At 38.3% G+C, this 24,918-nt stretch overlaps 2 protein-coding genes across 2 annotated transcripts in view; both read right to left on the bottom strand.

The window, feature by feature from the left end:
- Positions 1-10,606, bottom strand: part of LOC130562791 (FERM domain-containing protein 5) — an 86,664-nt gene extending 76,058 nt beyond the window's left edge. Inside the window, exon 1 of the mRNA XM_057348043.1 lies at positions 10,254-10,606. Coding sequence (XP_057204026.1) covers positions 10,254-10,355 — 102 coding nt within the window. The 5' untranslated portion in view covers positions 10,356-10,606. The remainder of the gene's footprint in view (positions 1-10,253) is intronic.
- A 1,174-nt stretch (positions 10,607-11,780) lies between these two features.
- malt3 (MALT paracaspase 3) lies at positions 11,781-22,965 on the bottom strand. The gene is made up of 16 exons (XM_057348093.1): positions 22,897-22,965; positions 22,508-22,783; positions 21,650-21,743; positions 21,130-21,254; positions 20,914-21,046; positions 20,009-20,184; positions 19,786-19,882; positions 18,690-18,725; positions 18,273-18,476; positions 16,876-17,053; positions 16,142-16,216; positions 15,928-16,055; positions 14,385-14,534; positions 13,262-13,419; positions 12,711-12,827; positions 11,781-12,366 (listed from the first exon to the last, which is right to left on the bottom strand). Exons 3-16 carry the CDS (start codon positions 21,657-21,659, stop codon positions 12,055-12,057), a joined length of 1,899 nt encoding a protein of 632 aa, XP_057204076.1. The 5' UTR covers positions 21,660-21,743; positions 22,508-22,783; positions 22,897-22,965; the 3' UTR covers positions 11,781-12,054.
- Positions 22,966-24,918: the final 1,953 nt, after the last annotated feature.

Raw genomic sequence — 24,918 nt, 5'->3', positions numbered from 1 at the left:
CAGGTTGACATTTTAAATGTCTATTAATTTTGATTGGCTGTCAATGTTTTGAAAAAAATTGCTCTGAAAGTGATCTTAATGACATCATTAGTCCATTTCTGTATCGTTATAGTTGTAGAATATAGTTATATATTCTCTACACTTTATCTTTATAGTTAATGTCCTTGCTGTAAACGTGCCTTTACGCTTTAAAGTAAAGTAAAAAAAAAAAACTAAACAATGAAGCCACCTAGCAACCATCCATTCAAAAATCAAGTATTATAAATATTGAATATCTCATAATGTAAAGTATGTATGTCTTGCCATCATAGTAAGATTATTATTAGCATATGCAGTTTGAGAAAACACGCATTGCTACAAATGATCAAAACAATTGTTTTGTGACAAATCTCAATATAAATATAAATCTGTCCTCCCGCACACTATTTCTTGCTCCTTCTCTCTCTCTGCACTCTGATGTAATCCTACAGTTCAGTCACAACTGTTCTCTATGCCAGCCAATAGCATCACCCCTGCATTATGACAAGGGTAAACACCAGCCACGCACTAGTGAGGTTGCTCTTCATGAAACATTCAGACCTAGCACACATTTTAATCTTTAATACTCTCACCGTAGCAGCAGTGTAGAATGATCTGGGAGCACACACTGTGACAGCAAACGGCTTTATACACACATCCACAAACAAACCCACATGTGACACAAACACACACGTCTGAACATCGTGCTGTGTCGTTTTAACTGTGGAACGAGTAAAGAATAACCCAGTGCTTTAAACATATGCGGTGTGCATTCATCACAGACTGTGTGTAAGCGTCTTCAGCAGCACTGGGACAATGACAGCGCAATTCTGTGCCTGGATAGCAACAATGCATTGTACGTCTGAACAAACCGTCTCTCCCATTAATGTCTCTTAAAGTAACAGTTCATCCAATAGCTTTTTTTAAGTTTTCAAACTTTCTGTAAGTACCTGAGCACCCTTTCCAAGTCATTTTCATTTTTTAAAATGTGTAATATTTTACCAAACATTTTAGCCAAACCCATGTGGTCACTGTGAGTAAACAACATCGAGTTTTAACAACATTACGAAGTGTAAGTAAAAAATATATTTTTGGATTTTATAATTCCTTCAAATCAAATGACAGGGCTAAAACTAATATTATCGTTTGTTTTAGATGTAATGCAATGTGTATACACGATTTAAGGTTCAAAAACGCTGTATTTTCCACATATCGTGCATCTCTGAAACGCGCAGATTTTTTACAAAGCTCATCGCTCTGAAAAGTGAGGTGTGCCATGATTGGCCAGTTAATCAGTGCGTAGTGATTGGTCGAATACTGCAAGCGTGTGACGGAAATGTGACGCCTCTTACCATATTTGGAACATCAGCTTCCAAAGCATTTGTACTGACAGGTACGCCCACCTTACTTGTGTATGCATTTGGGCGGTCTTAGTCAAATCATACCACGAACTGACGTAGATCTGTGGGGGTGTGGTTACACGAGGCGTTTCAGGCAGGTCTGGGTGAGCATTCGCTTTTAGATAGAATGCATCTTTTGTTCCAACACTTTAATTTTTGCAATTTTACGTGTCTAATACATGCATGGGCAACTTATAACACACCAAAGACACAGAAAAACACGTATTCGCGCCATATGACCCCTTTAACAAAAATGTAAAACTAAAACTAGAGGAGAGAATTAGAGAATATAAAAAATCAATCAAAAGTGTGCTGAAATTTGATTTATGCTTTTAAACAATTATCTCATGACAACCACAAATGTTAAAGATGGGGTAACATGCTGCATTCTGACTTCTTTACACTGATAAACGTGCTGGCTTCTCATTCTCATTGTGTCTTCTCATTAATTACTCACCCTCAAGTAGTTTAACAACTGTAGGACCTCCATTTTTTCCAAAAATGCAAATTAAGGTCGTTTTGGAAGCTTTCTGACTCCGGTGGAAGCTTTCGTGACTCCAGTGGTTCAGTATAAAGTAATATAATGCGACGAGGATACTTTTTGTGCACAAACAAACAAAACTAATGACTAAATTAAAAAACTTCCTGATTAGAGTGTTAGTTTCCAGCGCGCGTTCCCAAGAGCCACACGACATCCGGTGTCAGCATCGCTCGACGCATGCACGTTCTGACGTAGAGCCTGTGTGGTCAGAATGCGCATGCGTCAAACGATGTGGACACCGAATGCAATGTCATGTGGCTCGTGTGTTTGGTTGCGTTGCAATCTATGGAGGAGTCAGAAAGCTTCCAAAACTACCTTAATTTGCATTCTTGGGAAAAACAGAGGTCCTAGGGATGTTAAACTGCTTGAGGGCGAGTAATTAATGGCAGAATTTTCATTTTTGGTCGGAGTTCCCCTTTAAGTAATGCAGATTCCCATGAAAAACCTGACACTAAGTTTGCTCTTTGCCAACTAGTATTTATGAACAAGTTGCACAGCATTTCAACAGAGATTAGTTTACACTATCACAAGACTATAGGGTTAGTCAGAACGCAAACATTGACTGTTCGTGTCGAATAAAGTTTAGATCGAAGCATTAGACTTGCATGCTAAAAGAGAGCAACTATATAAAGAGCTCCTGACACGAAATAAGAGTTTACAAAGAAGCACCAAAAGAAAGACTTTAACCAATACAATTGAAGACGGCATGGTCTGCTCTCAGGGTTGGCCAATGAAACAAGTCAAGTCTTCTCAAAAGAGAAGAACCAACCAATGAAATCAGCAGCATTAAATTACAGAAATTCCAGCAGCGAGTAACCTAGACACATTCCTTTCACACAGGCACGACATGAAAATAAAGAAATGGCAAAGGACATGAGGAGCATTTTATATGCCTCGAATTTCTATAAGTGTTTAAACACAAAACCTCAGAGGGGTTGAACAGAAACATCAGTCGGGACGAGCAGCCAGCGTGGGAAAGTAAGAATAAGGTCAGGTGCTGGTGGGAGAAGGATGACGATGTCTTTGTACGATGGACTGCCACGTTCATCCACATTACTGGCAGGTTTCCATTACAAGCCTCTGTTGAGAAAGGTCAATGTGAGAACAACAAGATTCCATCTATTTATTTGCAGTGTAAGCTGGACCATTTGTCTATTCTTCCCATGTGTGCAGGGGGATATTCACACTATTAGCTGACACTTTGGCCCTGTTGAGGAGTCAGCCTAGCAACGGTTCAGGACTCTGATAGCGTGTGTGTGTGAGCGCTAAACGCCTTTGCTGTTGAACCCACTTCCTGCAATGCAATAACTGCTCTCAACATTCAATACAAGCTTTTCATTCTTGATTTGTTAAAGAAATGTTCATAGAATAATATAGTATTCGGTGAAATAAAATGTATTTTGCTTTTCATCATTAATTGCATTTTTTTCATTTGAGCGTTGTTAATATGATTGAAGCTGGGTGCTTTGGGATTCACCTTTTTCAGTGAAGATATATATTAAATATGTTTTAAAAAAAGGATATTGTTTATAGAAAATAAAACAAAATAAAATAAAATATTGATATATGTTGGTAAAAAAGTGTATTGTGCTTTTTATCATTAATTAATTTTGTGTGATAATATGAAGGAAGCTGAATACTCAGGCTTCACCTTTTTCACTTAAGATTTATTTTAAATATGTTTTTAAAAAGTATATTGTTTATGAGAAGATGAATTAAAAAAATACAAATAAAATAAAAGTGAAAAAAGTGCACAACCTGTCTAATGATTTGAAAATGTTTCTTAGATCACCTTGTATCATTTAATGGAAGCAATGAGATCTGGTCCTAATGGTCCTAAAAGTCCTTTTAAATTCGATTTGTAACCCTGAAAATCTCCAAATATTTACATGTAAATTATTTATAAAATTCGTATTTCCTTCTTTAAATAAAAAAGGGTTTCATAGTAATATATAGACCTTTGGATCTTCATACTGTACATGCCTGTGGGATCCTACAGAAAATTAAATATAGACCTTCTAAGAACTCATAATACAGCAATAAGTAGCTTTTCAAGCTCCACTTTATCCATGACAGCTGTCTGAGAGTTCAGATTGGAGATCTTCACTTTTCAAGTGTAGCTTCTATCTGCAAGTACCAACGTAATTATAAGCAGGCATCTTTCATATATTCAGCACAAGAGTTTCACTGCTGGGACTGATAAGTAAAAAAAGTAATGATGAAAAGACACATCCCACACCTTCAAAATAAAGCTCCTTAAAGGGCCAGGGATTATTATGAGTGAGATTTCACTACTTAAGACCTCTTCAAACTCCCACATGCTCGAACACACAAACACAGTGCACACACATGCTACAGTCACATCAGGCTCGAATCATTAAACCATCCAGCGCACACTCGCGAGAGATTATGGAGCCATTCATTTCATTCATCATCCTCTCGTAAAATGATTTCTGATGTGGAGGAGCAGGCCAGAGACAGCAGAAAAAGCAGCAGTAAATCAGGGCCCGAAGCCATTTTCGAAACACGATTACAATCATCAGAGGCTTAATGAATGTGAAAGTGAGGCACAAATCACTGATGCTTACGCACAGCGTAAAGCAGAACCAACTGGTGAGTTTAATACAATTTTGTACCAAAGGTCAACAAAGTATGTATACATGTCAAAGCACCATGAATCACGGTTTTATTCTAATGTTGCTTTTGGGATCATAGATGGTGCCTTGTTTTATAGCAGACCCTGTAAAAAGCTTTCTAATTGTGCTTGAGATCAGCACAAACACCGTGGGATCGTTCAACTAGAAATAACACACGTTTTGCTGCAAACAGTCGAGACCCATTCCTTTTTCTTGCATGCTGAAATGGCTCTTGAAACATGTTTCTCACCGCATCACATCATGCTTGAGTGCATTTGCAATTAGAGCTAATTAGAGATCTGGGCTATACTACACAAGAAACCATAAGCACAGATACCCGCACGTCCTCACAGGAATATGAAGGAAGAAAGCTTTGTTATCACACTGTAGGCTAAGAGATAACAGATCAGGTCTTGTTATGATTCTGAAACATCTCAAATCCACAAGGGACCAATCCAAGGGCGTTGGTTTGCTTTTACGGTATGATGTTTTGCCTCCATGAAATTGCCTGTTACAGTTGATCAGATGCTCTTGTTTAGATTGAATGTTTGCTAAAGCAATAAGCCATGAGAGACTCACGCTGTAACTTCCCTGTAACTGTGGTAAAATCAGAGTAAAGCATAGAAAAATTGTGGTAAAATTTGTGTAAAATGCATAGAAGTGAGTTTTTCAAATTGTTGTCTCAGTCCGCTCAGTTACATCTGGCGAACGTAGCGTCCATAGGGAACACTGACATTTTCACTCAAAATGCTTATGATTACGGTCAACCACGTGAATGATTAACAACGCATCATACATCGACAACCAAAAATGCGAAAGGCTTCGAGCTATACGTTTTAGGCTACATCCACAAATATGAATGAAAAAACAAAGTAAACTTTTGCACTTACTCAAGGCTTGATCACAGAGGCACCCAACAATGCTCAGCTGTAGCTCTGAAATTTGAATGTTTTTTTTTTACTTATCTTTATCGCTTGATGACAAATAATCTCAGCCTTATGAGAGCGGTAGTGGTTTACCTGGCTCAGAGCCATTGAGAGAGAGTTGCGTCAACTTTGTTGACTCAAACGGAACAGTTTTTTACAGCAATGGCGGATCATGGAGCCTCTCAATAGTTACTAGTAAAGCATGGAGCTGCTGCAAATAAACGATTGTGACAAACTTTTAACCTATTTAAAAACGCAAGTCATTTAATGAATAAAAATGAAAGAAATAAAGCATTTAAAGACAAAACATACGTAACTTCCTGGAACTATCTGGAAGCTTCATTACTCATGTGACACGCGAAAATTTTGAACTTCCGTTGTCACGACTCTCTCTCTCAACGGTTTTGACCTGGCTGTGATTTTAGTGGACATATGTTCTCACCCAGCATACATATAGTTTATTGTAAACATGGCTCACTCCACCCCTCCCTTTCGAAGCACTACGGTGGCTGACACAGAACTAAGATGTTGTCACATTTTCGCTTATTTGCCGAAGGAGATAACGTATTTACAAAACGCGTTTGTCTGTTTAGGGCTACAACATGGTGAATTCCATGCAAGGGAACCAGCGGTGTATGTAGATAGAAATAGCTCATTCTAAGGTAAGAAAAACATAACGCTTCATTATGTAAGCTCTTAAGTTTATACACCTCTGAACACATAGTTATGCATATAATATTGCATTTCTGTCAATAGAAGCTCCTTAATATTACACACATTGCACCTTTAAATTTAATTGACATAGTAAAAAATTACAGTGCAGGATAGTACATGCTTTATAACAACCTTAACCGCACAAATACTCCATTATTTGTGTTTGTGGCTAGACGACAATCGCATTTGCGTGACTGTGTGCTAATTTGTGATTCTCCTCTCCTGTTCTCCCCCACACAGCCTCACACAAACCTGCCGCTCATGATCTCACAGTTAACAGCAGCCTGGCCGCACTTGCCTGTGCGCTTCTTAACTGTGACCTGGAGATGTGAGAAGATTGTAAATTGCCTGCAATCACCGAGAACAACAGCGAGGGATGCAAAAGTGCTGCAGGCTCAGTAAAATTCATACAGCCTCCGCAAGGGCGACTTATGATGAGCGCTCACTGTCTTGCAGATACAGTATAGAGATGATGCATAATTCATGGCAGCACAACTTCTAGGAACAAACTAGCCACTGAAAATCTTTTGTTCATTTTGATTATTTTATCAAGACGATGCATTTAAAGGAGCGGTTCACCCAAAAATGAAAATTCTGTCTTTATTTACTCACCCTCGAGTTGTTCCAAATCTGTGTAAATGTCTTTATTCTGATGAACACAGAGAAAGATATTTGGAAGAATGCTTGTAACCAAATAGTTCTTGGCCACCATTGACTGCCATAGTAGGAAATTTTGCGTTTATAAATTTCTTGGTTCTGTGGAACACAAAAGAAGATATTTTGAAGAATGGATGAAAGCAAACAGTTCTGGGGCACTTTTGACTACCATTGTCATTTTTCCTACTATGGTAGTCAATGGTGGCCAAGAACTGTTTGGTTTCAAGCATTTTTGCAAATATCTTTCTCTGTGTTCATTAGAACCAAGACATGTATACAGATGTGGAACAACTCGAGAGTGAGAAAATGATGACAGAATCTTTACTTTTGGTTGAACTGTACCTTTAAGAGTGGTTCACTCAACACGATCTTCAAATATGAATGATAAAAGTATCAGTTATTGTGGAACAGCTAACACAAGGGATTAATGTAATAAAGCTATTGAATGTAAAGCAAGTTTGCAATAATACAAAAAAGGTCAAGTGTAACATAAATAAACCAATTACAAAATGTGCACAGTCAGCGTTGTGCAGCTTCAGTGTGCTACACATACACTTTTTTCGACATCTTTGCAGCATCCGTTGAGCAAAGTCCAAAAGATAAATGCGAAATTATTACAATTTCCATTCCATCTATATCCGACCAAAGAAAATACACAAGCTTCTGCACAATTCCCAACCAGATCCCCACTGGAGGGCTTTAAAGCAAACTATCAGCTTGTGATGAAAGCACTTCCTGTAGGGACTGAATCTCAGCATAGTGGGAACAAGATATTTGGGGTAAAGAGGGAGGGAATAAAGGAGAGAATAAAAGGGTGACCTAGTTCCTCCTTTCACCAGCTCCGTCCCCCGCCTAGGTGTCCTGAAACCCAGAGGGTGAGCTGGCAGGCCTGCAACCAGCATAGAGGGATCAACGAAGGGCAGAAAGGACGTCAAACAATAACTGTGTACTCTCAACCCCTCCTGCCCGAGCTGGCCACATCCTTGCAGCGAGAGAAAGTAAAGCTGGCAGGCTGCTCTGTCACAGCTTCTCCATTACGTCACTGTGCCAAACAACACACGAGCTGCTGCTGCACGCGGCACACCTGCTGCTGGCTGCACTGGACCGACTCCAGCTCCATATCAACCCTGCTGCTCACATCCCTGCCTGAGACTCTCTACAGAATCGCACAGACCGTATACAAGCAAGAACTCCTCAGATTTACCTGCAAAACATTATTTTTGTATTTTAAATATGGCATGAAAGCACAAAAAGAGCTTTAAAGGGATAGTTCTCCTAAAAATGAAAATTCCCTCACCTTTTTTTCACCCTCATGTCAAATCTGTATGACATTCTTTCTTCCGGACATTGCAAAGATATTTTGAAGAATGTTGGTAACCAAACAACATTGGCCCCCATTGACTTCCATTGTATGGACACAAAACCACTGAGACATTTCTCAAAATATCTTCATTTTGTACCACAGAAGAAAAAAATCATACTGCTTTGTAAATGGGTGAATAAATGATGACAGAAATCTCTTAAACTGTCAAATAACAAAAAGTTCTAACTTCTATACACATTTATCACAGAGCCCACAAAATAATAAAATGTACACACAAAGCTGTATTTGTTATAATCCTAAATGTTTTGATATATTGTATAAAGAAGGTATATTAAATTCTTCATGTAGGACTCTATCTGATATTTCACGGTGGGCAAAATGTCTCGAGGCACAAATAAATATCATACTGGCAAGAAAATAATAACTCAGCATTTTTTGCTCCAGGACTTTCCAACATATTTTCTTACTTTTTCCATTTTACTAAAAAAGTAATCAATATCCGAACAATCTTAAAATATCAACAGGTCATAAAAATTAAGCATGCGTTTGTCATAAAGGCTGTTTAAAGGTTCACTCAGGTGGCTCTTGAAAAATGCCTTGGGAATTCCTTCTAATCTTTTCTAACACATAATGACTTTCTTGATGTGTTGAAACGGTATGAAAACCCTGAGGGAGTTTGTGTGTGTCATCCAGGAGCCGACATCCTCGCAGACTTCTGAAGCCTTAGAAACAGGACTCTGTGGGATTGACTGTAATGGAAAGAGATCTGCGGTCTCCCGTTTCAATTCAAGCTACACATGAAACAACAACAATCCTCAAAGAGAGACAGTTCCAACGAAGAAAAAATGCCACCTGCACTCAGGTGCATGCCTATTTCTCTTATAAAAAGAAAGCATGTTTAGGCCTATATCTTATGTTTTTTTATTATTTTTGCTTTGTTCAAAAGCTGTCTACATGGTTAGGAAAGATGGCTTCCTGCCGGTTAATGTGGAACCTTCTTTATGAAGACCACAGTAATGACTGGACAATGAAATAAAATAATGTTTAAGTCAATGATCACTTACAAAAATCTACTAGTTAAACTAAATAAGAGTGAAAAAATAATCAAGGTTGAGTTTCACTCACACTGTTCGTCGGTGAATAACAGCCCTCCTTTAATTTGGAGGATTTCATGCTCTTCTGTACAGCCAGTGATGCTAAAGCCACTTCTCTACGCTACTCAACTAAACTGCTTGTTTTACAAGTGCCCAAGGGGCAGCTTTGGAGAATAAACTGTGCATTATTAATGGATGAGTTACGTTGACATCATGCCAAAATCCATGCAACTTTTCTGGATCTGGAGCTGTTCCAATAATTTCATAATTAACTTGGAAACGGGACGTGTGCTTTGAACAAAGTGAGATTGAAGTCAGGTCCTCTTGCCTTGACTGTGGTTTATGAGAGCTTTCCTGGTGGCTAATGTTGAATCGACTAGCCAAGATTCTGAGCGAGGCTGATGATGTCCAAGTCAAAGTAACAACAAATTTTCTTTTACCGCAATGTTAAAACAACCCGATGACATTTGACATTCATTCATACAGCAGATGCTTTTATCCATCTTTATCCATAAACGAGATATGTGGTGCAGAAAAGATCTAAATCACATACTGTTGAGGCTGTTTACTGTATATACAACACATCATTTTGCATTTAAATAAACAGGTCACGCTGCTCACAATAATATTTACATTCCAGTATAGTGGCAGCACTTCTGTGGGATGCTCTCAGCTCGAGACACGCAACACATCAACAACAGTCACGAGGACAAAACAAGCCCAATATATGCCAAAAATGCTACATAATCTACGCCGCTAGACAAATCACACGACCATTGCACCACAGAGATGCAGTGATGAAAACGGCATGTTTTGTAATGGGCTGCTTTTGGGGGGATGCTGTGTGCACCTGCTATTAAAGCCCACTGCGCACGCATCCACGAGCCAGCAACAAAAGGTCTGCGGTCGATGCTTTACAGCAGGTGTTGGTGGTGAGACTGACCTGAATGGTGCAGGTATACTCCGTATCATCCAGCAGTCGGACGGTACACAGGTATTCTCTCTCCAGGTTTCTGACGCTGCCACTCATCAGCCGACTCAACATCTTCTCAACGCGCGATCGCCGGTCTGCGTCCGGGACCAGAACAATAAACTCGAGCAATGTCACATTGACCGAACTCTCCGGTCGCCCAAGTGAAACACGTCAAGCGAAGTCGAGATCATCTTTCTCCGACGCTCTTGTTGTGGATCAGTGTTTAATTTTGTTATCGCGAACAGGTTCCTTCAGCCCGCATCCACGGTCCGGATTAAGTCGCTGTGGTTACGAGCAGACAGTTGAAGCCCGACTGTTGACCATTCACCGCTTGATATTTGAGCAAGTGGGCGGGCTCAACGTTGCTGATTGACATTCTTCCCAGCCAGTGGGAAAGCTTTCCAAATCAGGACTCGTTCGAAACGAACAATGAAAGATTGGGATGCTGTGGCGAGTCTTTGGGTGTCACTGGCATTCATTAAGATATTGGACAAAGGATTTTAGTTGGGGGTTAAAATACAAAGATATACTGGCTTAAGTCGTCTAATGGCTGGAACACACTATAATACTTTTAAAATCTGCACGGATTTTTTTTTTTAACTAGACATCATACACTTGCAGACTTTTTTAAGTTTCAGATATAAACATACTAACTAACTGATCAAATTTACAGACTGGCAGACTTTCTGCAACAAGTCCAGACTGAAAATCTGGCAAAGGTCTCGTAGTGTACTTTGGCCTTTAGTTGCATGAACTTAAAACAGCAAATTATAAAAAGTCCTAACTCTGCTAACAACTAGCAAGAATGTTTGCTGTAGTTCAATTGCCCACCGAAAACAAGAAAACATACGGCAATAGTTCACCTAAAATGTGATTCTCACCTAATAATGTACTCACCTCGTCATTACTTTACAAAACCTGAACGACTTTCTTTCAAATAAAATACACAAACGATATTTTAAAGATTGTCAGTAACCAAAAAATACTGGCACCTATTGACTTCTCTTGAATGGACACACAATACCACCATGACAATTCTTAAAATATCTTTTGTGTGTTGTAGTTGAAAGAAAGTCGTACAGGTGCCGTGTACAGGTTTTGAACAACTTGAGGGTGAGCAAATCCATTTTTATTTTTGAGTGAACTATTCCTTTAACAGTACCCTCTCTCTCTCTCTCTCTCTCTATATATATATATGTGTGTGAGTGTGTGTGTGTGTAATATCTGTGCTTCCTCAATCTTCAACTTAACCTTCAAATAATAATTGCTGAATTATGTGCAAATTGAATATAGTTTAAGAAATGGCAAATGGAGCCAGTGCCCCGGGCCTTTGACTGCCAGGGGCCTCAAGCTGAGAGACCTGACATCTGGAAAGATACTAAAAACTGATATAGATAGAGAGCACTTAAATATGTGGCAAATAGATAAATATTCGGCTATTAGAAAAGTTGCAACACCATACTGTGATATTAATACTGCTTATGACCTTTAATTCCAAAATCCCAGAGACAAACTCAAGAAGTAGCACTTTATTGGTTATATGAATGTCACACTTGATTTGATTTACAATTAATTGGTAGTATAAATATTTATTTTCATGAGAACGTCTTCCTTTCAATGCTCGCTCTCTCTCTCACGCACTCACACACACACACACACACACACACACACACACACACACACACACACTTATTACAAATGGTATTTAGTAATCAAAAACAAAGGAAAAAATCATTGTCATACTGCATTGTGTTTGTAAAAGTAAGGTACATCACATAGTGAAGTCACTTTCATCATTCTCCTCTGGTTTATTGTTGCTCATGGAGGTGGGTTTGACTGAGCTCAGTAATTTATTCTCCGCCTTGCGTGTGTAGGGTCGAAGAAGATGATGCGACCAGCTGAGACTAGACGCGTGGCCCACGGTGTGGACACAACTTTGTTGTTTCCTGTCCACTAGCCTCAACTGATTAAGCTTGCAGGAGGCAATGAGTGGCCTTCCTATGTCTACCTCTTTCATTTGAGTCAGTTGTTTTTTAGTTTCTGGGTGGCTATACTGCAGTCGCACCTTGATCACCAGTGACCCCTAGGAAATTTCAGAGAAGTTTTTATTTGCATTAATTTTATTATGTCCTTAAATATAACTTCTGACATTCATGCTATGAAACATTATTTTACATCAGTGGTTTTGCTTCAGCAACGTTTTACATCGTGCATCAGGCAGAAACCAGCACTCAATCATTTAATAAAAATTCTATTTGCTACTTTATTAATAGCTTTTATTGGAATGTTTAGTTTCTTTCAATGTCTCTTAATGACGAATTTGTGCCAGTTTGGACACTTTTAGCATTTAAAACTCCTTTTAAAACTTGTTATCCTAACACGCCTTAGAGATCTATAATTCAATGTTTATTTCAATTATTTATTTACCTGGAGCCTCTGAAGGCAACATAATCTTAGGGTGCAGTCAGGGGGTTTTCCACTGCACACAAGCAGAGAATCCATTTCTTCTAATCTGCCACAAGATGAGAAAATGTCCTGCATCTTCTAAAAACAAAGATGTATTGCCACTGATGAGTTCCAATTCTGCATTTCCACCGCTAGAGGTCAGTACATACATAGTTTTCTTTTAGAAATGTTCAATTATACTTAATGTAATCTGTAGTACAGATACAAATACAAAATCTAATTATTTTGTTTTATATTTTGAGCATGTATTAAGATTATCGTTAACTAAATCAATGTAACAAAAAGAAACCATGTACTTATATTTTGCTATACATTGAGATTAGGTGCTCATGCAAAAACAAATGCATTCAGTTTTGCTTGTGTCTAGACCTCCCACTGCCTTAATATTTCCTTTATATTGCAGTTATTAATTAAGAGTGGCTAATGTATAGGTAAACGAAACACTATAAAATCAACCTTCTTTCCCCTTTGTGTGCGTGTCATCAAGGTAGACATGAAAAGTTATGACTTACTGGTTCACTGTCAAGCAGAAGAGTGCATTCCTGTGCAAGGGCGTTTGTGTTTCTCACTGTGCCGAACACAACGAGGACGTTGGAGAACAGAGCAGAGAAACTGAGCTCCACCTGAACAGCACCATCTTGAAAGTTTATAAACTTCCGACCAGGAAGAACTGAGAAAAACATAACCGGACACATAAATACTGTGAATAACACAGCAGTGTAAATATATATGCTGCTGTGTGCATGAGAAAGATTTTGGGGGCTTCATTGAGATTTTTTCTGCACTGATGTTTAAAAAAGTTAAAAACGCATTCCGAATATTTTTGCATTCCGAATATTTTTGCCAGGCATCATTTATTTACTAGCTCAATTCAACAAAATGGAATTGTCATATTTAAATGACAGAATATTTTGCTGATAAAAGGAAACTGTTACGGTTTGAAGTGAAAAAAATTAGTTAGTCAGCTCACTGTTGATTATTTTCGCCTTTTAGAAAAAGGATTCTTTTCTTTCCTTCTTTTCATTTGAATACATACAGTTTATGAAAAATCCTTCAACATGGCTTTCTCCATGAGTCATGAATCACAATTTAACCCGCATAAGCAACCAAAACGGAAGTCACAAAACGGTGATGGAGCACTTTTTAGTGGAAGCACTGACTTGCTTAAGTGGATTGCTCATTTCCTTCTTTTTAAAATTCTTTCCATTGCATCCGTTTAAACATCAGTGCCATCATCATTTATAAAGAATACAGTATGTAAGAGTCTGAAACACATCTTGATCTCTTGAAGTCGAAGAGTTCAATGTATTATGTAAACATACTCTTAAATGTCAAATGATCAAAAAGTATTGGTGTAAAATGTGAATTACATAGCAAATCCTAACAGAAGTCATTTTAATGGAGATCGTAAAGATACACCAGTGAAAAGTGCAGTTTAATTATAGGGGTCAGGGAGCAGTTAGTAAATGATTATGAAAACGTAACAGTGATGCAAGAAAACTTTAACTGCCATACCAGTGGATTTGAGAAAAATGTCAAAGAAAAAATATACTACAGGATACTTTTTTGCACCAAGCCACACATTTTAATAAAGGGAAACAAAATGGCATATGAAATTGGTTCAAATGTGTTTACCATTAGCCTTTTTCCAACAAGCATCTCTCCGGCGGAGCTCCATTGTGTGTCCAGATGTTCGTACGGGATCGGTCAAGGCCCGCGGCTCTGACAGAGTGTGTCTAATTTCTACTACCTGTCTGCCACGAACCAGTACGTCCTTTCCCAGATCTGTAAAAGGCAAGCTTTTAATAAAAAACACTTAGGGCTCTTCTCTAATTTAAAGTAAACATGTTTTCTGCGTCATGCCATCCCTCATTAGTCACTCCACGATGAACAACCAAGTGAAACAACCAAGAGCAACATGTCTCAACAAATTCATCATACAAATGGAAGTGTTTTGGAAACTTGTTAAAAGTGTAATAATATCAAGTAAAAACTCATTTAAAGCTACATATAAGGTAGGAATGGCTGCACATTTCTTACTAACTTTTTTGTTTGGGTAAATTCCATTAAAATTTTATTTTCTTGATCTGTATCTTTTCAAACCCTATTTGAGAAAAAAGCTTTTTCTTGTTTTAAGTAATTTCGCAAGAAAATCTGTTGCGGTAAAACAGGCACGTTTGTCTATTGGTGGATGATGCAGTGCGATCACACGTCAGCAGCAAGATGTGGTTACATTGACAGGAAGGAGTGCAGTGATTATGACAAACACAGTGATAATGGCAGTGGGACAGGGTGCAGACTGGCATAAGAGACAGAAGGCAGCGATGGGAAAGTGGGCCAGTCGGCAGCCGTCCCTAGGTCAAATGCTCTCAAATTTCCCCACCTGAGAGCGGCGGGCAGAGAATGAGGTCACATGCTTTGGCAGCTACAATATAAAAAGCCAAGTGCTGTTACCAAAGAGACCAATCAAACAATTTAATAAGCTCTCTGCTGGGAGAAGGGTGGGGATTATCTCAACCATTAAAACCGAAATCCACATTCACGTTGTGCCATGAAGGGTAGGGATCAAGGAAGGAAGCTAGTCTCTGGCATACAGTACATGACAGCCAGTTGCTCCCCTATCAAGTGCTCCAAATCTAAATCCGCTAATGATCAAAAGCACTGAAAGACACTATGACCTTGTTCACTACATCTCACTACATGCTTTAAGTATGATACGCTGTGCCAGTATCTTGTTATACTGCATCTTAACATGGTACATTTCGAGGTTTTGGAAGCATTACCATTAGATAGTAATGTGGTTTCCCTCCATCCAGATAAAGTACCAAATTTCAGATGAATAAAAAACTAATATACATGCGGAAAGATCCATAAAATATCAGTTCTTGCATAACTCAATGACGCAATAACCAACTCTCTGGACTTCTCTAAAGAGCTCATTTGAATGGCTTGCTAACATGAAATCCTCTCACCAGGCCCATTTTATAATCCATACAATAAAATTATTTATACTTTTATTAAAAAACATGTATTTTATAAAGAATATTTTTCCAGTGTCTCATAGACCAATATTACAATTTATCAAAGCAGGTTTCCCAGACACATCCTCACATATCCACTGACCCTGAATCCACCCCTGCTAAGACAGTCATAGAAAAGCATCGACTGCAGCACTCACCCTCAGAGACCTGCTCCAAGACATGGGTCACCTTCTGCGGCTCTGAGATATGTTTGTTCAGGTACTTTGTGAAGATTCCTGTACTCTTGCCACCATCTTGGACTTCAAACGCTTCAGCATCTTCGCTCCTGTGAGAAAGGGTCATTTGCCTTAGATATTTCAATTGGGCTTTGAAAAAAGTGTTACCTAAAAGTGTATACAATATACTACTCACGTAGCGTATCCATACACTGTGTTGCCCAAAGGAGCCAGAGGGCTAATTTCAGAGGGAGGACCTTTCTGCTTGTACCTGTAAGACACACAATTGTTCCGTTTAGTACTCTTTAAAATTATTCTAAAAACATGCCATCTTCTTATTTATATTTATGTATTTGGGACTATGTGTTTTTCAAAGCAAGTTATAGCACATATGTGCTACACTCTTCATGAGTATACAGTAATTTGTATGCCTTCATTGAAAATCGAACCAATGACCTTAAAGGTATAGTTCACTCAAAAATACAAATGTTGCCATCATTTATTCACCTTCATGTTATATAAAACCTGTGTGAAGCCTTTTTGAAGACATTAAAGATTTTTGAAGATTGAAAATCATTAAAATGCTAAAGGTCAACCCAAAATTATAATTTTTTTTATAATTTACTCACCCTCATACAATTTCAAACCTGTATGACTTTCTTCAGCAGAACACAAAAGAAGATATTTTGAGAAATGTCTCAGTGGGGCTTGTAAAGTTAATGGGGGCCAATGTTGTTTGGTTACCAACATTCTTCAAAATATCTTCTTTTGTGTTCTGAGGGTGAGTAAATTATAAATAAAAAAATTGGGGGTTGACCTTTAGCATTTTAATGATTTTCAATCTTCAAAAATTTTTAACGTCTTCAATGAGGCAATCCAATATTCTAGTATTCTAGCTTCATCTATCATTATTGCATTGGATCGACCCACCATTTTCTGCAGGTGTCTAACAGAATGACGTTCAGCTGGGCTTTTCTCTCCTGCATACTGTGCATCACTCGCTGTACACACACACAGTTCTCTGTTCGGTAGGGTCGTGGAGCATCAATAGCCACCAGGTAATTTCTCCCAGAGTGTTCGTAACCATGACCAGCATAGTAAAAAATTGCTGAAAATATAATGAAATATAAGAAAAGAGAAAGTGTATTTTCAAAAGTTTATGATAACAACAACACCGCATTTATTTGACTAACCAATAACAAAAAAAATCTTGTTGTTCATTCTCTCCCTTGCTTACTCCAGCTTTAATCTTCCTAGTAACATGGCCTTGTAAATAGCGTGTTGACAAAATATTTATATACTCTCCTACTTGTAAGTCGCTTTGGATAAAAGCGTCTGCCAAATGAATAAATGTATAGATCTCATATTATGAGTGCTGGTTAATACTTAAATACAGGACATGGGTAGTTGTCAAATAAACGTGTCCTATGGTGTGACAGCAAAAATTAAGTAAAAAAAACAATGAAGATAAAAATCTTTTGAGCTATTTTATATTATATACATTAATATTAATAATATAAAATAATTATATTATTAACAGTTTGTTTTCTACATTTTAGCTGTCCCACCATAGGACACATTTACAGTTTATTTGTCAACTACCCACATACAAGAATATTGCACATAAGTATAAGGAACTACTGAAAATAAATATCAAAGAAAGTGACGTCAATGTAGTGAAGTAAAACCCATATAAAAATTTAAGTTAATATAAAGGCATTCATCATACATACATTGCACAATGTAGAGCTGTCTAATATAGCTGAACACTTTCATTTTTACACTTTCTACTGTACACACTGTATGGCCCAATTGAATCATCATGAAGCTGTTTAAATATAAAACGTTACTAGCACGTTTCTGTAGATAAAAATAGCAAAGGAAGCTGCTGCCCACACTTCTCTCTTCAGCCAATCATCACACTACAGCATCTCACTACAATTCTAAAGAAAGTCCTTTGGCTGGAAGCGCTGTGGTTTTTTGACGCATGACATACATTGATACTGTATCACCGGAAAAAGCATTTTCCCCACTCAGCGGCACTTTCTTTGACACGACTCTGAGAATCAAGCCCAGTGATGTTTATTGAGCAACTCTGAAGTCTTCTCAGACACTTCAGTTGTTGACAGTATACAGATCATCTCACGAGCATACTCTCCATTAAGATAAAAACTAAACCAAGGATCTCACACCTTCCAACAACCTGCAATGTTTGCCTCAAATAGACCTTTCCCTAAGTGTCAAACTTACTTCCTCTATTACAAAAAAATTATGTGAGAGCAGAAGCAGTCATGTGAAAACCCACCAACCCACAGCACATGACTCACCGTACACCCCTCGATCCAAGAGCTGCAAGAACTTCTCAATGGCAGCCTGCATTTCTTGAAGGGTGAGATCTAGCAGAGAAACCACTCTGAAGCCTAACTGCTGTAGACCATTGGCCAGTTCATGGACATCCATAGTAGGTGCCATTAGACCAGGGTGGTGGTTGTAGTTTAGGTTTCCAATCAGTAGGGCCACTTTGTCAGTTGCTAGGTGAAAAAAACATTGATAACAATAGACCCACTGTGATAACTGATATAGTTTTTGAGCTCGGACATTTCCACTGCTCTTCTATGACATGATACTGTTATTTCAGGTTTTCCATAACACTGTTACAAAGATGCTTTGTTGGGGAGGAATTCAAGAAAGTACCGAGGTTATTTTTAGAACCTGATAAGTTAAAAAACAAACAAAAAACCTACCAAACAGTGTGGGCGTTAGGAGTTCATCTGGAAGTGCTGTGGGGGAAAACACAAAGACCATTTAGTGTACGAAAGGTAAACAAACCAAACATAACTAGCTACTGCTTTTGCGATGAAACCCATAGCTGGTGTTAATCCATAATTAAATAGTTTCACAGACAAACAGACAAAAAACTGTCACAAAATAGATATCAAGATTTAAAGGGATAGTTCACCCAAAAATGAAAATTCTCTTATCATTTACGCACCCTCAGGTTGTTCCAAACCTGTTTTGCTAAACCCAAAGGAAGATATTTAGAAGAATGTCAGTAACCAAACCAGAGGTCGCGTTAACCGAAAATGATCCGTCATTGTGCTGTATTGGGTATTCAGTTGTATTATAATACAGCAAGTTCCGAGAGTAAACGCAAGTACAGTGTGATGACGTCACGAACATACTAATTACCACGTAACGCCACCTTGCACCATAGTGACAGGTATTAATAGATTCTGACTTTGACAGATTTTTTACGAGCATCTCCTTCAAAATGACGGACTATAAAAATGTCTAGGGCAACCTCTGAACCAAACAGATCTCATCCCCCATAGTAGGGAAAATAAATACTAGTCAATGGGGGGTGACATCTGTTTGGTTACGGACATTCTTCCAAATATCTTCCTTTGGGTTCAGCAGAACAAAGAAATGTATACAGGTTTGGAACAACCTGAGGGTGAGTAAATGATGACAGAATCTTAATGTTTGGGTGAACTGTCCCTTTAAGTTCCATAATGTGACAAGAAAAAAAGGGAAGCTCCCGTTGAAAGGACTGGTTTCAGTTTACTGTAGTTTTGCTTTTCATGTAACCAGGGGCCTGTTTATGCTCAAAATACAATTCAGTTCCTGATTGTTCTAAACTCGTACAAATTGGGGAAAGTACCATGACCTTCAGACTACAGTGGAAGTACATTGTATAAACAGAGTATCCATTGCTTTGAACTAAAGATTGAAGTTTGCTTGAACAACGGTCTTTATACTACCAAACAACCTGACAGTAATATCATATAGAGCTATTACTGGTTAACAAACATAGTAAAAAAACGGATTTCAATTTCTTACCAACTTCAATTTCAGCTGCTTCACACCATACTTCCTCCAAAATATTTGACACAGCACAGAGGTATGAACCAGCATGGTCTGTGCTGGCATGTTTTATCTAAACAAGGAAAATCAAATTCATAACATTGCTATTTAGCCATTACTATTAGCTAGCATGAAGCCATTGTAATAAATCACAACAACAAAATCATGTTATAGACATGTTATTTGTGAATGGCCTCACCTCAAGTATTTCTGATGTCTGTTCACGCAGGGGTTGTCCGTTCCTGTACCACTGGTAGGTCGGTGTAGGTTTGCCTAGTGCTGTGCATTCAAGAGTGAATGCCTCCCCCAGTTTTACTTTCTGACTTATTGGGTGAATAACTATATAGGGATCCCCCCTCCACAGGTGAGAAACACCTAAATAAAAGGAGTCAAAAGGTTAAGGCAAACCCCACAAAATAATTCAATGATCACATTTGGTCAGACGCTGTAAATTAGGATGAATAATAACAATATGATCCTAACGTGATAGTTCACCCAAAAATGAAAATTCAGTCATCATTTACTCACCCTCTTGTTATTTCAAACCTGTATGACTAACTTTCTTCCACAGAACACAAAAAAAGATATGAACAGCGCTGGCACTCATTCACTTCTATTGTATGGACACAAAACCAATGCAAGTGAATGGGTGCCAGTTAACAACATTCTTCAAAATATCTTCTTTTGTGTTCTGCAGAAGAAAGTCATTCAGGTTTGAAATGACAAGAGGGTGAGTAAATGATGAAAAATTTATTTTTTTGGGGTGAACTATCACTTTAAGTCAGTTGAATAACGTAGGTAATAATAAAATGCTTGTGGGTAAATCAAAGTAAATGATCCATGTCTAATGCTGGGACTTTACCAGATGCAATATGATGAACCAACAAACAATAAAACCTTTCCCTTCTATGTAAATCTGAGTTTTTATCCAATAATGTTGTGACTGTGTCTACATTTTTCAATCGCATGGTTCAAAGTGGGTGCTAGGGATATCTCATCGACATCCTTCCACAAAATTTGTCGATGTAAACTTTGCAATGCATCTGGTAAGGACTCAGCATGAGAGTGTAATATTGTTCGAAAGAAAAGATAACAAAAGCGTACCTTCTACATCCAGAACTATCATTTTTACCCATTCTGTAATCTGGCATTGATAATACAGGTCGCTTACTCTGCAACAGTAATATCCAGATTTCTGGAGAGTGAGGTTAAGCTCGGGTTCTGTCCCACCTACCACCTGAAAAGATTAAACATAATGTAATTTCAGATAACTCTCTGGTATTTATTCTTCACAAAAATGAGGAAATAAACTGTACACACCTCGTTCTGGTGCTTATCAAACCACTGATACTTCAAAGGACCAGTGCCTATGGCTTCAACTCTTAAAGTCACCTTATGGTTTGGTGGTACACACACAGATATCGGCTGCTCCAGAATAATGATTTCTGCCGAAAATAAGTCAAGAAATCATACGTACAGAACAGTAGAGATGAGGGCTAGCTGACAAACAAGCTATTGAACATTTTCACAACTGTTATGGCACACGTTGACCTTTTATAAGGGGAAAGTTGTGACATTTAAGATAACACTTTTAAACCTTTTAAATAAATATGAAATAATTTATAAATGGTTGTGGTGTTACTGTGTTCTCCTATGGTAAAAATCGATCTCTTAATTTTTACAACCAAAGTAAATATATGAGCCAACTCTAGTCTATTTGATATATTCATAATTTGTGGAACTACTGTGACTCTGGATTATGCAGTGATAATGTCTAAAATTGGGAAAACAAGACCAAAAAACAGTGTTGTAAATTAAACATGAGAAAAAAAACACACACCAGTTCCCATGACTGTTGCCCCTCTTTAGTCTGGATGGACCAAGACAATAGTGTTTCTGTGTTGAGGCAGTCAGTCATTTCACAATCATAACACCTGTGTTAAAGAAAACAGAACTATGAACTGTGGTTTTAACAACTCAAGTGAAATTCAAAAAGCAAACAATAGAGAAATCCATCTTTTCATTTCTTTCATTAAGCAACACTTCAATCCAATGATGTAAACAGTTAACACCAAACTTGTCAAAAGATTCATTATTCAAAAAGAGAGACTATTCTGTATTTTACCAACAACATCGTTTGGAAAAGCATTTCATTAAAGTAGTAAAAGTGTGGAAATTAAAGCTACGGTTTTATTTTCCAATAATTTCCTATTGTGGCTTGCGCACTTCAACACTACATAATACACCTGGCTTAAAGACACATAAAATGACAAGCCATTATTTATACAAAAATGATCAAGTTTTATTTAGCCTTATTCCAGTAAAGTGAAAAAAGTTTAATAAAGCGGTGTCAAATTATAACTTTCCATCGAACATTTATCTCTATAATAAAAAATGATGTAACTGTTTGGTTCAAAGCAATAAATAAAAAACAACAAACTTTTTAATGATACTTTTTTAATGAACTGATTGTTATTGCCCTCTGAATTTCGTTTTAAGAAAAAGTCATATTTAGACGCAAACTGCGCAATAAAAGAAAACAGAAACCATCTTGAAACTTTAACCCCAAATAGACTAACAACCCGACGACACAAACACGAACCTTCTAGTTTTTCAACAAATCTGGCTTCAACGAGAGTTTTGCGTCTATCGTTTGCAAAGTATGTAATGTGACGTTAGATGTAGCGTTTACACTCACCTGTCCTAGTTATCATGACTGTTGTGTATATGCCAGCTGACTAAAAAAAAGCGTCACATTCCCTTCCTAAACCTCTCGCCAACAAGCGCTGAACGTCAGCAGCTGAGCTGTGCAGTCGTGTTAAATGAGTATGCAGCGATACAACGAGGCAAAAAATGAATGTTTTCCCGTCAGAATGACATACTGGCCCTCCCACTTCCGCTCTGCTCTGTGTATTTGCGCCCTGCATTTCGGACGGCGGGCTTGGCAGCAGGTATCTTTCAGGTAGTTAACAACCTAGAAGTGAAAACATAGAAGTTGCGAATGTATTTACTGTGTTTGTAAGTCTTGTTCCTATTACTTTTATGACTTTTGTGACAGGAAACACATGCCAGCCCATACAAACCCACTGGAGGAAAATTTTGAAGTTGGCACAGGCACGCGAAGTCTGAACGAGTAGAGCTCTCGCAGCCGCTAAGGGCTGCGTTGGATGTCCAACCCGTCCCACATCCAAGTGTTATGTCATAAGCCACGCCCATGTCAAAATACCTCACATTCTTATTAACATTGAAGCAGTACGCCAACACAGTAGGTGGCGATAATAGACATTATTGTTTGTGTTACCTGAAACACGAAACCTTTACCCTAACCCACACCCTAACCCTAACCTTACCATCTAAACTACCTATGATTGTTAAAATTGACGAAAAAACACGTTTGGGTGATGACGTCAGACACGAAACACCAAGGATTTAGTGAGAGCCATTTTTTGCACATACGTACGTTTAACCGGGTTTCTGGGGCGGAACACTTGTTGTGACGTTTTGTAAATGGGCGTGGCTTATGACATCACACTTGGATGTGGGATGGGTTGGACGTCCACCGCAGGTCGCAGCGAGATGTACTTGGTCTGAACAGGCTTGGTGTCAAAAGAGAAACTTTCACAAAGGATCTAGCAAATATGTTTCTGGCTGAATCCAAAATGGCATACTTTCTTACTATATAGTAGGGAAAAAGCAGTAGGCGAACGAATAGTATGTCCGAATCGTCAGTATTAAAAAAACAGTGGGCGAGAAATACCCTGGTGGTGGACAATTTCTCGCGAGATTTGGATTGGATTTTTTTATTTGGATCAGTATGTGAGTAACATACTAACGTACCAAGATGTTGTTGTTGTAATATTAGCTGTGTGACGGAGCAGTTTTGAGCGTCATTGTTTATCTGGAACCGCTTTAATATTGTACTATAATAGAGCGAGAGCGCGTTGGAGCTGAAACTGGAGAGCGAGCGAGAGCGCGTTTTACTTTTTTACTCTATGATGAAAAAACTTTCAGTTAGAGATGGGACGTTTGACACTAAGGCTTCGAAGCCTGTTTTACTCTATTGAAGCAGACTGGTTCGAAACTGTGTCGAGGCTTGTATCAAATGTATGTGATCACGTGACCGATGACGTTTGAGGCTTCATACGTCACAATTAAACATCTGAAGCGATGTGACTGATTCAAATCTTTCCCGTGCCTTCATTCATTTAAGGAGACGCAAAATGCTCTTAATGCAAATCAGAAAATCTAAATCCAGGGATGTCCTTATAATCAGTTCCACCATAAGAGGTATCCACTGAATTGCATATTGCAACATATTTGAAACATTTTACTAGTAAAGTGACATTTCAAAACGTTGTAACGCTTTCATGTGTGGACATTGATTCTCAGACTGAAGATACAGCTGGTATTGCTGAGTATTGCTTTTGTGTTAACTGGAATCAACAAGATGTGAATCATTAGAAAGTGGCTTCTATTATTGCAGCTGACCACTAGATGTCACTGGTAGGGTCTGTCTTTGAGGCTTTGAAGCTTTGATTCATTTTTGGTACAATCAGGAAAAAGCCTCAAAAGCTTCACAAGGCTTCATCTGCCCATCTCTACTTTCAGTTAATCCGCGGGTCACATGTGTTCCGCACCGGAGAGCACGATCCGTACGGATCACGGATCATCCCGCGATCTGTTTCATCACGATACCGCAGCGGAGAGGAAGAGGAAACTCGCGTTGTAGAGTTGTTTGTCCGTTTAGGGCTGCTGTACAAAACATGGCGGCGAATTCAATGTATGTAGGGTTGCTCTGTATGTAACATCTTATTCTAAGGTATTACAAACATAATGGTTCATTACGTAAGGTCTTTATACACCTCTGAAGAAATAGTTTTGTATATTATATCGCATTTCCGTCAATAGATCCTCCTAAAAAATGCTGTATTGTTCCTTTAAGATCGGTTCCGGTTGAAAATCCCCCGCAGCTGGGAAACTTTGTGACTGTGAGACGGCGTAGTCGCAGGACAAAACATCACTCAACCGTTCCGATTACAGTCTCGAACAGGTTTGCCCCGCTCAGTGACGCACCGACTGAGAAACCTGCTGAAAGTGCCCTAGTTATCG

The sequence above is a fragment of the Triplophysa rosa genome, linkage group LG12 (genome assembly GCF_024868665.1).
Source record: "Triplophysa rosa linkage group LG12, Trosa_1v2, whole genome shotgun sequence".
Taxonomy (NCBI): Eukaryota; Metazoa; Chordata; class Actinopteri; order Cypriniformes; family Nemacheilidae; genus Triplophysa; species Triplophysa rosa.
The sequence above is the reverse complement of the archived record's forward strand: the minus strand, read 5'-3'. Positions and strand labels throughout refer to the sequence as shown.